Source organism: Trachemys scripta, chromosome 2 (assembly GCF_013100865.1).
Source record: "Trachemys scripta elegans isolate TJP31775 chromosome 2, CAS_Tse_1.0, whole genome shotgun sequence".
Taxonomy (NCBI): domain Eukaryota; kingdom Metazoa; phylum Chordata; order Testudines; family Emydidae; genus Trachemys; species Trachemys scripta.
This window is the reverse complement of record NC_048299.1, coordinates 140509314-140525521: the sequence shown is the minus strand read 5'-3', so window position 1 is coordinate 140525521 and position 16208 is coordinate 140509314. Positions and strand designations below refer to the sequence as shown.

The 16208-nt window shown below is 50.3% G+C and overlaps 1 protein-coding gene across 1 annotated transcript in view; it reads right to left on the bottom strand.

The window, feature by feature from the left end:
* Nucleotides 1-16208, bottom strand: part of LOC117872809 (interleukin-1 receptor antagonist protein-like) — a 43483-nt gene that overhangs the window by 3391 nt on the left and 23884 nt on the right. The window contains exons 3-4 of the mRNA XM_034761595.1: nt 14232-14410; nt 11752-11931 (exon numbers count right to left, since the gene is read on the bottom strand). Coding sequence (XP_034617486.1) covers nt 11752-11931; nt 14232-14410 — 359 coding nt within the window. The remainder of the gene's footprint in view (nt 1-11751; nt 11932-14231; nt 14411-16208) is intronic.

The following is a 16208-nucleotide window of genomic DNA, read 5'->3' as shown; positions in this document are numbered from 1 at the left end:
ATAATTACGTGCAGAAAATGACATTAAAAGAACATTAGAGGTGGCAAAGTCAAGCACTCCAAAGATAGGAAATGCCAGAATGCCTGTTGCAATCTTAATTCGACCCCTGTGCCCATATCCATTATGACAGGCTTTAATTACCGGATCACATACTATTTTTTCCACAGGAGTCTTGCCTCATTCAGTACACAGGATGGACCTACTCTGAAGATTAATCAGGGCTGTGAATGACCCTTGTCCAGCCAGACCTTACTTTCCCACAGGAGACTGCTGCTCAGATAGAAGCTGATCAGAGAGCAGCTGTGCAGCAACCAGGAGGTGTCTGAGCACCAGGTTGTTATGGACTGGGATATAGGCTGTCTGGCCTAGGAGTCAGAGCAGGAGTCAGGTTCGGTGGGCAGAGCAGCCACACAGGCTGGGGAATAAAGCCAAGGGCACCAGAGTCAACTGCCAGCTATCAGAACCAGGGGGTCAAGCCTGAGTCAGAACTGGACATCGAAGTTGAGGGTCAGAGCCGGGGTCAGATACCAAATGTCAGAGTCAAGGGTCAGAAGTCAGAGGCCAGAGCCAGGACTGGTCACCGAGGATTGGAGGCGAGGTGTGAGGGCAGGAACTGGATAGGTGAGGATCGAGTGTGCAGAAGCCCGGCTGGGGAGCCAGGAGCAGGGCTTTCTTGTCAATTTCACGGCTCGGAGCCCATGTAAGGAACACAGTGTCTACACAGACACTGCGTCGCCCTAACGACACCAACATAAGCCCTACGCCTCTCGTGGAGGTGGAGTTATGTTGGTGTAGTAGGGCACTTACATCGGCGGGATCAAGGCTGTAGTGTAGACACTGACATAATTAGGTCAACCTAAGGCCTGGTCTACACTACACAGTTAGGTTGACATAAGGCAGGAGCAAAGGTAGGAGCCAGGAGCAGTGCAGGAGACAGGCACAAGCAGTGTCCAATGTAGCCACAACAGGAAACCACCTTGTTTCTCAGACAAGCTTCCTGTGCTTCCTTCTGGCTTAGCATGGTTGGACCAAATGGTGGATCCAGCCGAGCCTCCAATCAGGGCTCCCATGGGTGGAGTCTTGGCTGAGGTTATAGCCCTAGTAGCTCCTTGGCCCACGTGGGTTCAGTAGACTCTGGGTGGAGGCCAGGATGCAGCAGCTGTCTGGGCCTCCCAGGCCCGGCTTTGAGACCCGGCACATCATGCATTGCTCCTTCATCAATTTGGAGGTGAAGTTCTCCCTTGCTCTCTTAGGATCTCTCTGGGGAGCCCCACTTGGGCAAATACTTCTGTGAGTTCATTAGCATTGACAGCCACCATTGCTGGGAATGGGAATGGCCTCAGGGTAGCTGGTAGCATAGTCTAAAATTACAAGGCTATATTTGTGCTCCACTGCAGACTTCTCTAATGGGCCCCCCAGATCAGAGGGTACCCTACAATGGGTAATGGTACTGGGGGGAACCTTTTTCTGACCTGTCCACTGGCACTCAGGGAATGATGCATAATAGTCCCACACCTCTGGATGGACGCCCAGCCAGTAGAACCTCATGGTCACTCTGTTACGAGTCTTCTCCCACCCCAATGACCCCCACATGGTGCTGCATGGCCAGCTGAAGCACCCCTCTTTGAAATTTCCTTGGCCCTCAGAGCTGCATTCTTACCTCCCCCATCTTGGGATCTTTCAATACCTGATATGCCCCCTCCTCTACCAGTTCGAAATGGGGCCACTGAACTTGGGTGAACTGCTCCATGACGCTCTTCCCTGCTACCTGAACCCCTAGGCATCCCTTGGGCTGGAGCCAGCGCCAGCCAAGATCCTTCAGATTATGGGCGACAGTCCGGGGTCCGGCTTTGGCTGGGAATTTCTCGCTGCAGAACTGCTACTGGTAGGTTTCAGGTGAGATGTTAAGGGTGTCTAGGATGGCTGCCTTGACATGAGTGTAGTCCTGTGCAGCTGCCGCACTGAGGCCCCAGTATGCTGCCTGGCCCAGCATGCTGTCAAGTAGTAGGCCAATCGGTTGACCCAATTTCCCTTGAGGCATCGGGCTCTCGAATGTGGCAAGGAATGCCTCTGGGTTGTCTACGGGACCCATTGTTGTCAGCTTTACTGGGATGGCTGGTACTTGGTCAGCAGCTCCCCCTCCCATGGTTAGTTAGACTCCATGGCTGTAGGAGTGTCGCCATCTGCTGGATGAGCCACTGCTGTGCTTCTACCATTTCCTTAATCAGCTGCTCCTCCCACTGCTGGGCCACCTGCTGCTGATGGTTCAGGAAAACCCACTTCAGCAGTTTCTCAAAATCCACCTCTGGTTTTCGGTTTTTATCTCCCTCTTTCTCTGGCCTACCATCAGTGCCTAGTGTGCCTGCATTCTCCACCAGATGTAACAGAGTCCCCAGAAGACTAGGTGGCCTAGTGGGTAGCACACCCAGTTTCCAGTCTCAAACCTCCCAGCAGGAAGGGGTTTCAGTCCAGTTCCTTACTGTGGATGTGGCTTCACTTCAGGGTTTTCAACGTCCTCACCCTCCCCTTTCTTGGCGGGGGTAGAAATGAGATTTATGCACCAAATGCAGTTGGCAGGGGAGCCTAGGCCCTCCCACTCCCAAAGCCCCATGAGAGACAACAATGTCCAGAACTCTGGAGTGCCCTTGGAGCTGCCTGACTGGGTCACTTCCATCTCCTCCACACCTCCAAGTCCAATATAGGATAGCAAAAGAAAAGGAAAGATAACTAAAGCTTCAGCCCCAATGGGCTCAGCGCGCAGTTGTCTCTCTCATGGGTGGCTTCTTTGGTACCCTCAGAGTAGGTCCATCTTCCTCCCCAGCCTCCCCCTTCTGAGCTAGGTTGCGCCCTTGTACGTTTCCTCTCCAGTGGGCCCGTGCTCTGGGCCCAGTATTGCCCTTTAACCCCTTCTGGTCCAGCATGGGGTATGTACACCTTGTCACATACCCCAAGGGGAGAACAAGAGGGCTGAACCCTAAAGAATAAGCAATTGACTCAACTGGTTGTGTGCAATGACATTGTGTGTAAATATATGTCAAGCAAGATCTTTTATGAAAGCCTGTAATGTTCCTAACTTGGTGGTCATTAAGAGATCTATAGCCAGGTTATGGCTGTGAATGTAACTGTGGTGCAGCTACAGCATCACCTCACCCCAGGCAGTGAAGCAATCAAGCAGGGCAGGGCACAGGGCCGGCGCTTCCATTAGGCCACCCTAGGTGGTCGCCTAGGGCGGTACGATTTGGGGGGCGGCATTTTGCCGTCCTTGGCGGAAATTCAGCGGTGGGGGGCTCCTTCCGCTCCGGGTCTTCAGCGGAAATTCGGTGGTGGGTCCTTTGCTTACTCTGGGAACCGCCACCGAAGTGCCCTGAAGACGCGGAGCAGAAGGACCCCTGCCGCTGAATGCTCAGAGGAGGAGTGCTGCCGCCTAGAGCGGCAAAAACCCTGGCGCCGCTCCTGGCAGGGCACCCCCCGACCCCCCCCCGGCTAGTTGTTTACACAAAACCAATATCAAGTACCCATCCATTGTCCAGCTAGGAAGACACAATGATGGGCCATTAAAGTAAATGGAAAGTCATTGAAGCCGAAAAGAAAATCATAGAATCATAGGGTTGGAAGGGACCTCAGGAGGTCATCTAGTCCAACCCCCTGCTCAAAGCAGGACCAATTCCCCACTAAATCATCCCAGCCAGGGCTTTGTCAAGCCGGGCCTTAAAAACCTCTAAGGAAGGAGATTCCACCACCTCTCTAGGGGACTCATTCCTGTGCTTCACCACCCTCCTAGTGAAAAAGTTTTTCCTAATATCCAACCTAAACCTCCCCCACTGCAACTTGAGATCATTACTCCTTGTTCTGTCATCTGGTACCACTGAGAACAATCTAGATCCATCCTCTTTGGAACCCCCTTTCAGGTAGTTGAAAGCAGCTATCAAATGCCCCCTCATTCTTCTCTTCTGCAGACTAAACAATCCCAGTTCCCTCAGCCTCTCCTCATAAGTCATGTGCTCCAGCCCCCTAATCATTTTTGTTGCCCTCCGCTGGACTCTTTCCAATTTTTCCACATCCTTCTTGTAGTGTGGGGCCCAAAACTGGACACAGTACTCCAGATGTGGCCTCACCAATGTCGAATAGAGGGGAATGATCACGTCCCTTGATCTGCTGGCAATGCCCCTACTTATACAGCCCAAAATGCTATTAGCCTTCTTGGCAACAAGGGCACACTGTTGACTCATATCCAGCTTCTCGTCCACTGTAACCCCTAGGTCCTTTTCAGCAGCACTTCTGCCTAGCCATTCGGTCCCTAGTCTGTAGCAGTGCATGGGATTCTTCCGTCCTAAGTGCAGGACTCTGCACTTGTCCTTGTTGAACCTCATCAGGTTTCTTTTGGCCCAATCCTCTAATTTGTCTAGGTCCCTCTGTATCCTATCCCTACCCTCCAGCTTTAGCATCATCTGAAAACTTGCTGAGAGTGCAGTCCATGCCATCCTCCAGATCATTAATGAAGATATTGAACAAAACCGGCCCCAGGACCGACCCTTGGGGCACTCCGCTTGATACCGGCTGCCAACTAGACATGGAGCCATTGATCACTACCCGTTGAGCCCGACGATCTAGCCAGCTTTCTATCCACCTTATAGTCCATTCATCCAGCCCATACTTCTTTAAGTTACCGGCAAGAATACTGTGGGAGACCGTATCAAAAGCTTTGCTAAAGTCAAGGAATAACACGTCCACTGCTTTCCCCTCATCCACAGAGCCAGTTATCTCAACATAGGAGGCAATTAGGTTAGTCAGGCATGACTTGCCCTTGGTGAATCCANCCTAGCCATTCGGTCCCTAGTCTGTAGCAGTGCATGGGATTCTTCCGTCCTAAGTGCAGGACTCTGCACTTGTCCTTGTTGAACCTCATCAGGTTTCTTTTGGCCCAATCCTCTAATTTGTCTAGGTCCCTCTGTATCCTATCCCTACCCTCCAGCTTTAGCATCATCTGAAAACTTGCTGAGAGTGCAGTCCATGCCATCCTCCAGATCATTAATGAAGATATTGAAAAAAAAAAAAAAAAAAAAAAAAAAATGGGGCACTCCGCTTGATACCGGCTGCCAACTAGACATGGAGCCATTGATCACTACCCGTTGAGCCCGACGATCTAGCCAGCTTTCTATCCACCTTATAGTCCATTCATCCAGCCCATACTTCTTTAAGTTACCGGCAAGAATACTGTGGGAGACCGTATCAAAAGCTTTGCTAAAGTCAAGGAATAACACGTCCACTGCTTTCCCCTCATCCACAGAGCCAGTTATCTCCTCATAGAAGGCAATCAGGTTGGTCAGGCATGACTTGCCCTTGGTGAATCCATGCTGACTGTTCCGATCACTTTCCTCTCCTCTAAGTGCTTCAGAATTGATTCCTTGAGGTGAGACTGACTGGCCTGTAGTCCCCAGGCCTTGTCTACACTGCCATTTTACATCGCTGCAACTTTTTCGCTCAGGGAGGTGAAAAAACACCCCCCTGAGCGCTGCAAGTTTCAGCACTGTAAAGTGCCAGTGTAGACCATGCACCAGCGCTGGGGGCAACTCCCCTCATGTGGGTGTTTTTTTTACAGCGCTGGGAGAGAGATGGCTGGTGCTGCGATTACACACCCATGCGCTGCCATGGCAGCCCTTTAATGTTGCTAGTGAAAACATTCCCTCAGTCTTGGAAAACTGAGAAAGCAGTTATTTCACGCTGAATAACCATGAGTCATCATGCCAGAAGGAAGAGAAAAAATGCGGGGGAAAGAGAAAAGACTGGGCTGCATTACACAGTTAGGTCAGCGTAAGGCAGCTTAGGGCATGTCTATATTAGAAACTTAAGTTGACCTATATTAGGTTGATTTACAGCCAGCACACTACCCTCCTTGGGTCAGGGGTGTGCGTCCTCACCAGGAGCTCTTCCACCAGCTGAAGAGGGGCAGTGTGAGGAGCTGAGAGCATGGTCTCTCAGCTCCACTGGCAGCTCCCTGCCAGGAGCCTGGCTGACCTACAGGCTCCTGGGCTCCTGCCCTCTTCCCTCTCCACCCCTGCACTTGCTCCCACTGGGAGCCAGGCAGCCATGTCAATTTCAGGAAGCAGGGTCTGTGATGTTCTGTACCTCGTGGGAACACCCTGCACCCCATGTTCATCCTTATAAAGTGATTGTGGGATCCACCTAACAAAGAGAAGGAAGAGCTAGTGAGGAGGGCTTTAAACTAGGTTCGCCGGGTGATGGTGGCCCTGAGGTAAGTGGGGAAGAGGGATACCGGGAGGAAACACAAGGAGGAGCGTACAGGACAGGAAGCCTCCTGATTCATACTGAGAAAGCAGGGCAATCGACTAGTTATCTGAGGTGCATGTACATGAATGCAAGAAGCCTGGGAAACAAGCAGGAAGAATTGGAAGTCCTGGCACAGTGAAGGAACTATGATGTGATTGGAATAACAGAAACTTGGTGGGATAACTCACATGACTGGAGCACTGTCATGGATGGATATAAACTGTTCAGGAAGGACAGGAATGGGAGGAAAGGTGGAGGAGTTGCATTGTATGTAAGAATCATAGAAACATAGAATCATAGAATATCAGGGTTGGAAGGGACCTCAAGAGGTCATCTAGTCCAACCCCCTGCTCAAAGCAGGACCAACACCCAACTAAATCATCCCAGCCAGGGCGTTGTCAAGCCTGACCTTAAAAACCTCCAAGGAAGGAGACTCCACCACCTCCCTAGGTAACCCATTCCAGTGCTTCACCACCCTCCTAGTGAAATAGTGTTTCCTAATATCCAACCTAGACCTCCTGCACTGCAACTTGAGACCATTGCTTCTTGTTCTGTCATCTGCCACCACTGAGAACAGCCGAGCTCCATCCTCTTTGGAACCCCCCTTCAGATAGTTAAAGGCTGCTATCAAATCCCCCCTCATTCTTCTCTTCTGGAGACTAAACAATTCCAGTTCCCTCAGCCTCTCCTCATAAGTCATGTGCTCCAGCCCCCTAATCATTTTTGTTGCCCTCCTCTGGACTCTTTCCAATTTTTCCACATCCTTCTTGTAGTGTGGGGCCCAAAACTGGACACAGTGCTCCAGATGAGGCCTCACCAATGTTGAATAAAGGGGAACGATCACGTTCCTCGATCTACTGGCAATGCCCCTACTTATACAGCCCAAAATGCTGTTAGCCTTCTTGGAAACAAGAGCACACTGTTCACTCATATCCAGCTTCTCATCCACTGTGACCCTTAGGTCCTTTTCTGCATGGACACTTTTCAAAGACACCATAATAGAGGCCCAACTTAAATGTATACCCCAAATTAAAAATCACAGTAAAAGAACTAAAAAAGAGCCACCGTGGCTTAACAACCATGTAAAAGAAGCAGAGAGAGATAAAAAGGTATCTTTTCAAAAGTGGAAGTCAAATCCTAGTGAGGTAAATAGAAAGGAGCATAAACACTGCCAAATTAAGTGTAAAAAATGTAATAAGAAAAGCCAAAAAGGAGTTTGAAGAACAGCTAGCCAAAAATTCAAAAGGTAATAACAAAATGTTTTTTAAGTACATCAGAAGCAGGAAGCCTGTTAAACAACCAGTGGGGCTCCTGGATGATTGAGATACAAAAGGAGCACTTAAAGATGATAAAGTCATTGCAGAGAAACTAAATTAATTCTTTGCTTCAGTCTTCATGGCTGAGGATGTTAGGGAGATTCCCAAACCTGAGCCGTCCTTTATAGGTGACAAATCTGAGGAATTGTCACAGATTGAAGTGTCACTAGAGGAGGTTTTGGAATTAATTGATAAATTTAACATTAACAAGTCACCGGGACCAGATGGCATTCACCCAAGAGTTCTGAAAGAACTCAAATGTGAAATTGCGGAACTATTAACTATGGTTTGTAACCTGTCCTTTAAATCGGCTTCTGTACCCAATGACTGGAAGATAGCTAATGTAATGCCAATATTTAAAAAGGGCTCTATAGGTGATCTCAGCAATTACAGACCGGTAAGTCTAACGTCAGTACCGGGCAAATTAGTTGAAACAATAGTAAAGAATAAAATTGTCAGACACATAGAAGAACATATAGTGTTGGGCAAAAGTCAACATGGTTTCTGTAAAGGGAAATTGTGTCTTACTAATCTATTAGAGTTCTTTGAAGGGGTCAACAAACATGTGGACAAGGGGGAATCCAGTGGACATAGTGTACTTAGATTTCCAGAAAGCCTTTGACAAGGTTTCTCACCAAAGGCTCTTAAGTAAATTAAGTTGTCATGGGATAAGAGGGAAGATCCTTTCATGGATTGAGAACTGGTTAAAAGACAGGGAACAAAGGGTAGGAATAAATGGTAAATTTTCAGAATGAAGAGGGGTAACTAGTGGTGTTCCCCAAGGGTCAGTCCTAGGACCAATCCTATTCAACTTATTCATAAATGATCTGGAGAAAGGGGTAAACAGTGAGGTGGCAAAGTTTGCAGATGATACTAAACTGCTCAAGATAGTTAAGACCAAAGCAGACTGTGAAGAACTTCAAAAAGATCTCACAAAACTAAGTGATTGGGCAACAAAATGGCAAATGAAATTTAATGTGGATAAATGTAAAGTAATGCACATTGGAAAAAATAACCCCAACTATACAGACAATATGATGGGGGCTAATTTAGCTACAACTAATCAAGAAAGAGATCTTGGAGTCATCGTGGCTAGTTCTCTGAAGACGTCCACGCAGTGTGCAGCAGCAGTCAAAAAAGCAAATAAGATGTTAGGAATCATTCAAAAAGGGATAGAGAATAAGACGGAGAATATCTTATTGCCCTTATATAAATCCATGGTACGCCCACATCTTGAATACTGCATACAGATGTGGTCTTCTCATCTCAAAAAAGATATATTGGCATTAGAAAAGGTTCAAAGAAGGGCAACTAAAATAATTAGGGGTTTGGAAGGGGTCCCATATGAGAAGAGATTGAAGAGGCTAGGACTTTTCAGCTTGGAAAAGAGGAGACTAAGGGGAGATATGATAGAGGTATATAAAATCATGAGTGTTGTGGAGAAAGTGAATAAGGAAAAGTTATTTACTTGTTCCCATAATATCAGAACTAGGGGCCACCAAATGAAATTAATGGGCAGCAGGTTTAAAACAAATAAAAGGAAGTTCTTCTTCACACAGTGCACAGTCAACCTGTGGAACTCCTTGCCTGAGGAGGTTGTGAAGGCTAGGACTATAACAGGGTTTAAAAGAGAACTGGATAAATTCATGGAGGTTAAGTCCATTAATGGCTATTAGCAAGGATGGGTAAGGAATAGTGTCCCTAGCCTCAGTTTGTCAGAGGGTGGAGATGGAGCATTATTGTTATAGTAATGTTGTAGTAACTGTTGTTGTTATAGTAATGTTATAGGTTGTAATTTCATGTATCTAGTTATGAGGCTGAAAATGTGTCCTCATGGCTTAAAAACAGCCCAGGCAAAACTCTCCAAGAGCAGAGAGCAGTTCACACCTCATCAGGGCATGGATGGGACAAACCCAGCCCAGCCTCACAGGAACAAAGGACACTGGCCTAGGCAGCAACAAAGGATCTGTTGGACTCTCAAGTGAGTCACCCCCCAACCTTCCTTTGGTTAGTTTGGGACTACAATGAGGTAATGCTCACCTGACTCTGAAGGGGGCGGGGGGGGTGGGGGGCAAAGCCAAGAGGGAAGAAAGAACATGATAAAAGGGAGAGATGTTTTCCATGCTCTCTCTCTTCCACCTACATGTACAGACACCAAACAAAGCGACTGAAGCGCTGATCAAAGGGGAGAGCCTGGCTGAAGGGCAACCAGCCAGCCTGTGGTGAGAAGCATCTAAGTTCGTAAGGGCACAGAAAGCGTTAAGATCAGCTTAGAATGAGTTTTGCTTTTATTTCATTTGACCAAATCTGACTTCTTGTGCTTTGACTTAAAAGCACTTAAATCTACCTTTATAGTTAATAAATCTGTTTGTTTATTCTACCGGAAGCAGTGCGTTCGGTTTGAAGCATGTCAGAGACTCCCCTTGGGATAACAAGCCTGGCACATATCAATTTCTTTGTTAAATTGACGAACTCATATAAGCTTGCAGCGTCCAGCGGGCATAACTGGGCACTGCAAGACGGAGGTTCCTAGGGTTGTGTCTGGGACCGGAGATATTGGCTAGTGTCATTCGGTTGCAAGTAGCTGGGAACAGCTTACATGCCAGAGGCTGTGTGTGAACAGCCCAGGAGTGGGGGTCTCACAGCAGAGCAGGGTAAGGCTGGCTCCCAGAGTCAAGGATTGGGGTGACCTGGCAGATCATCGGTCCAGATAACACCAGGGGAACGTCACATGGTCCTACTAGAGCAACTGGGTTCTAGCTGCCCCACTTCCTTGTCAGTTTCAGGGCTCCTGCTGTGAAATTGACAAGACGACCAACAGCCAATTTAAGGCTGTCTTGAAGACACTGACATAATTAGGTCCACATAAGCTGCCGAGAGGTGTAGGGCTTATGTCGGTGTCGTTAGTGCGACGCAGTGTCTGTGTAGACTCTGTGTTCCTTACGTGGGCTTGGAGCCATGAAATTGACAAGAAAGCCCTGCTCCTGGCTCCCACTGCTGGGTCTCCGCTCCAAGCCAGGCTGCCACCTAGGGTCCCGGTTTGGGCTGCCGGCCAGGCTCCCCACTGGGAGCCCTGCTGAGCACTGGGCTCTCGGCTCCCCACCAGGAGCATGGCAGCCAACTGGACTCTGGATGCAGATCTCCCCACTGGAGGCGAGAAGCCCTGAGCAACTACCCCCCAGTTCCCGGCTGGGAGCAGGGAGGCAAGAAACCCAGGGAGCAGCTGGGCTCCCAGTGGGGAGCTGCATGGAGCTGACAGCTCTGGATCTCAGCCCCTCCCCCATTGTCCCTTTTCAGTCAGTGAAAGTGCTCCTGGTGAGGATGAACACCACCAACAGAAGGAGGGTAGTGTGGATATCAGCCACCACAACTGAAGGTAACATAGGTTGACTTAAGATTGTAGTGTAGACATGCCCTTTTTATAAACAGGCTTGGGTTTGAGGTTTTTTATCCTGAAAGGGAGGGCTAACATTTAAGTGGGGTGCTGTCCACGAAACACTGTATCCTTTCTAGGACAGAGGGCACACTGTGAAAATGTTCAGAGGCACCAGGTAACTTGGATTAGAAAAGGGAATTGAGCCAATGTAGAAGTATAAAGCCCGAGACTGCGTCTTTACGTTTGTTTTCTGTGTAACTTGTCTGTGTTTGCTTTTCCGCACTATTCCATCTAGGAAGCTATGATTTTTCTATTCCATAAGCTGTTTGTTTATTTCTACCCCAGGCAGGTCTCTGGTGTCCAAACTGTGTGGAGTGTGGGTGTCCCAGAGTGAACTGATAATTGGGGGCAAGTTTTCACTGGTTGATGAACCAGAGTGGAAAAGTCCAAGTGCCTGTAATTAAGAACTCAGGGAGATGGATGTGGGGAAACTTGGGATCAGAAGGGGTTGCTGAGGTCACCCCGCAAGGAGTAAGTAGGCTGGTGGAAGTGAGTAACTAGGCTTGTGCTTGCAGGCCAGCTACTGGTGTCAGACTTCTCACCCATAGCAGCCAGCATTAAGGCCCCCAAAATTACCCAGGCAGGCGGTGACTGACTCCCTCGCTGGTCTGAGTGATCCCCAGAACCTCACACGTATATCAGCAGGTAACTGAGCAAGAGGAGATAAACTGGGGGGGGGGGCCCAGAGGAAAGAACTATTTTGTAATTTACCTGCTTCACTGCTATTGGGGCCTTGTAAATGCACCGCCATCAGCTGGGCCTGGCCGGTGTGACGCCACAGGACAAAACTCTTGTGTTCCTCATCTTGAACTGTGTACAGCTTGGAGCGGGTGTATTTGTAGATGAAGGTCTCTGCATGCGTGAAGGAGTTGTTGCTGAAGGATACGGGATCTGAAAACATCAAACATCAAACCCGTTGGCAGTACCGGGTTTACCATGGCGCTGGGTCCAGAGTCAGAAGGGGCCCCGGCCAGCCAGATCCCCCGGCCAGCAGAGCCGGCCAGGAAAGCTGGGGCCAGGTCGCTCCACTTCCCACCGCTGGTGAGTGCTGGGGGGCGGTTCCCCCCTCCCCCAAAGTCCGGGAGCCAGGGGAGCAGAGCAGAGCGGGCTGGGGTCGGGTCACTCCACTTCCCGCCACCCCATGAGTGCGGGGTCGGGACCACTCTGCAATCACCTGGCGGCAGGAAGTGGAGCGACCCGGCCCCAACCCGCTCCACTCCACCAGATCGTGCTGAGGGGTGGTTTCCCCGCTGGTCCCCAAACCTGGGGAGGAGATGGACCGGTGAGGAAGGGGCATGGGATGGGGAAGAGAAGGGGATGGAGGGAAGTGGGAGTGGGGGGAAGCAGGGGCGGGAGAAAGGAAGGGGGTGGGGTGGGGAGGAGATGGAGCGGTGGGGAAGGGCATGGGATGGGGAAGAGAAGGGAAGTGGGAGCGGGGGGAAGCAGGGGCGGAGGAAAGGAAGGGGTGGGGTAGGGAGGAGATGGAGCGGTGGGGAAGGGGCATGGGATGGGGAAGAGAAGGGGGCTGGGGGAAGCGGGGGTTGGGGGAAAGAGGCAGTGGGGACAAAGGGGATGGGATGGGGAAGAGAAGAGGATGGGGGAAGTGGGGGAAGGGGGGAAGCTGGAGCCCAGCATGTGGCATCCCCTTGGCAGAAGCTGGGGCTCCCCTGTTAAGCAGGCCCATTGAACCCTCACCCTGACAAGCCCCACCTCCTCTGCATCTGTACCTTCCTGATGAGCCCCCCCAGACACCCACCCCACTGAGCCCCAACCACCTGCACCTGGACCCCCACCCAAATGAACCCCACCTCTCCTGCACCTAGACCCCCCTGCTGAGCCCCAAACACCTTCACCTGGATCCCCTGCAGAGTCCCATTGCCCCTGCACCTGGAACCCCGCAATGAGCTTCTATGCAGCCAGATCTCCCACTGAGCCACCCACACCCAGACTGCCCCACAGAGAACTCTCTTACCCCCACCTGGATCCCCCCACACTAAGTCCCTCTGCACTTGGATCCTGCTGCCGGGCTGCTCACCCACACCTGGTGTGCCTGGCACAGGGGGGCAGGGCCCCAGGGTGTTTCTGGGGCAGGCCCAGCCCTTGCACTGTGTCAGGGTCGGGTGCCGCCTCAATGCCGAGTCCCTGACCCAGGGTGGGGTGGGGGGAGGCTGCAGAGTGATCTCCCACCTCCATGCAACCAGTGGCCTGTGCTCCCCACTGCCATGTTGGAGCATCCACATTTATTTATTGACAAATAAAATTTGCAGAATTTTAAAATATTGTGCACAGAATTTTTAATTTTTTGGTGCAGAATCCCCTCAGGAATATGGGGTGCTGTGCAGCTGTGATGGTGGGACAGTGAGGAAGGTCTCTGGGCGGGGGGTGCTGGGCGAGCGGTGTGGTGTGTAGGGTACTATGTAGTTGCGGTGGGAGGCCAGCACAGGAGGTCTCTGGGAGGAGTGGGGGCTGGGCATAGAGATCTGGGGTGGAGGTCTCTGGGCGAGGGGGCACTGGGCATAAGGGTGGGGCACTGGGCAGGAGGGTGGTGTGGTGTGGACCCACCTCAAGGGGCTGGCAGCACAGGGCTGGGCAGGCCAATGTGTGTCCGACAGGTGCAGGTTTGTAAACAGTGCCCTCCTGCTGGGCTGCGCAGAGTGGGGCTGCTCCCGCCGCGCTGTGCCTTATTGCCCCCAGCCCGCCCTTCACTCTGGAGACTGACCAGCCTACCCGCCAGCACCTTGCCCCCTGGGGGCCCACAAATATGTTTGGCGCCGGGCCCACAAAAAGTTATTCCACCCCTGAATGTATGAGGACCAAGATCACAGAGTCACACGGACAGCAACTACCAGATTCAGAGTTTACATCTGGCAAAAGGCACTTGTATCTGCTGCAGGGGCCCCAGGTTTCAAACTTGGGAGGCCCAATTCTTATCCCACTTAGCTCGGTAGGAATCTAGGAGCAGCTTGACTGAAGTCCATGGAGTTTGCATCGGTGTAAAATAGGTTTGAGGAGAGAATCAGGCCCTCCCCCTGGTTACCCATAGCACAAGAGCTGCAGAATTCCACATTTCTTCGGTCAGTAACAAAATCAGTGGAGTCTGAGTTTAGATCGAAGCTTCTCTGAGGCCTGGGAGTGCACAGATTATCTCTACTCAAACAGCGCGCAGAAAAGGAAGCAGTCTATATCTGTACCTTCCACCAGGGCACTGTTCAGCATCCTCATAAAGTCAATGTCCGTGAACGATCTGGCAAGCCGGTTCATCCCCCTTCTTGTCTCCCCTTGAGGCACCTCTGCAGCCCACCTTAAAGCCACTGAGTCGACTTCGTCAATGGCCTTCCAATGGCTGTCCAACTCCGGCAGAGAACGATTCCTGGGGAAGGGACAAGGGCTGGAGCCATAGAAGGAGCTTTGTGGGGCAATGAAGGAGTGATTTGAACAGGTAGAAAACAAGACACATCCCCTCACTTCTCTTGTGTGTGCGCTCATTCCGCTGCCTATGTGAGCTCCAACTAAATTTAATCTAGACATGCCCCAAGCCTCCCAGTCTGATCCACTATTTAGAGCCTTCCTTGCCTTTGATATCCACAGGGACAACCGACCTTCATCCGCAACAGCCTGCAGGGCTGAGACTGTCCCAGAGATGGGCCAGCAGAGCACCTTAACCTCTGCCACCAGGGGACCAGGATGGCTGTGATCACTGCAAAGCTAACTGGCTACCCCGGTTAACCCTTTCATAGAATCCAAGACCAGAAGGGACCATTGTGAGTCTCTAGTCTGAGCTCCTGGATCACACATGCCAGAGACCTGCGCCATTTGCTGCTGCTCCAGAGTGTTTCTGAGCATAGAGCCTCGAGTCTTCCTAAGACCCCTTTACTGCTCCTAAACCTTCCACATTAGACAACAGCGTAGCATCAGTCTGGGGACCCCTTTGCAGGATAAGTGGGCAGCTCCTTCAGGCTGGGCCCTGGTTCTGGTTCCTGGGAGGATGGGAATCTGCACATCGTGCTCTGGATTCTGATCTAGTCACGGAACCATTTGTTTCTGTCCTCTGTCCTTTCGTTACTGTTAGTATCACCTTGTAAGTCTAGCCCAAAGACAATCCCATGAACTCCCAGGGCATTGCCAAGCACTCGCAGACTGGAAGGAACAGATAAGACCTTTCATGTAGCAGAGACAGCTACAAACAGTGGAGACCACCCAAGGCACATGAAAGGCCTGAGCAAAACTGTGAGAGTCGAGGGAATTCCCTGATTGCAAACACAAGGGCTAGGTTACTGGTTTTGCAGCCTGTGTGTAAGGCTTGTCTAATCCAGGCTAGTTATTCCTGAAAGTGGATTAAGCTAAACTGGAACAAGGCACTCATTCTGGAATAAGAGTGTCCTCACATGGAGTTAATCAGGAATAGTTATTGCACTTTAAATTCACACCCTACCTTAATCTGAATTAACTTTCAAGTGTAGACAAGCCCTTTCTTTTGTAATAAAGGGACTGCTCAGTGCACAAGAAGCATACCCAATAACTAAACAGGAAGTAAGTGAGGAGTGGAGTGTGACTGTGCTCTGACTAACCCAGCAAACCCCTTGATGACCACTTCACTACACCCTTCAAGGCAGAAAGCCTGGAGAAGCAGTCATAAGCGTGATTCTGAGAAGAAGCAGAGAGCAGAGCTTCTTGGGCACAGAGCTCACTGGAGGGGCAGACTTGTGAATTTCTCAGCAAGGAAGCTGCCTGCTTCCTTTTGTTTCTGTGGTGTTCAGGGAAACGGGAGTTTGGGTCCATTCTTTGAAAATATCCCAAATTACACCAAAGAATATCCTGACTCGTATCATCCATTGATCATCTTAACAGAAACAGCCCTGCATGCCCCTGAATATTGGCTACCATTCATGCCAAAGGGAGAACATTATTATTTATTGTGGTAGCACACAGAAGCCCTCCTTGGGAGTTGTCATGTGGGTGCTATACACACACATCAGGCCCTTCCTTGAAGCTAAATCAGAAATCACCCGGGATATTGAATCTTACAATCATCTTGAAATTAAATTTGGCTCTTTACCTCCATCCGTCAGGGACAGTCAACTTCATGGTGGTAACTATGGGGGGGAAAAAACAGACAAGCCACAGCACGATCTGTGCTAGCCTTGCTGAAATTGGCAATAAAAAAAGAT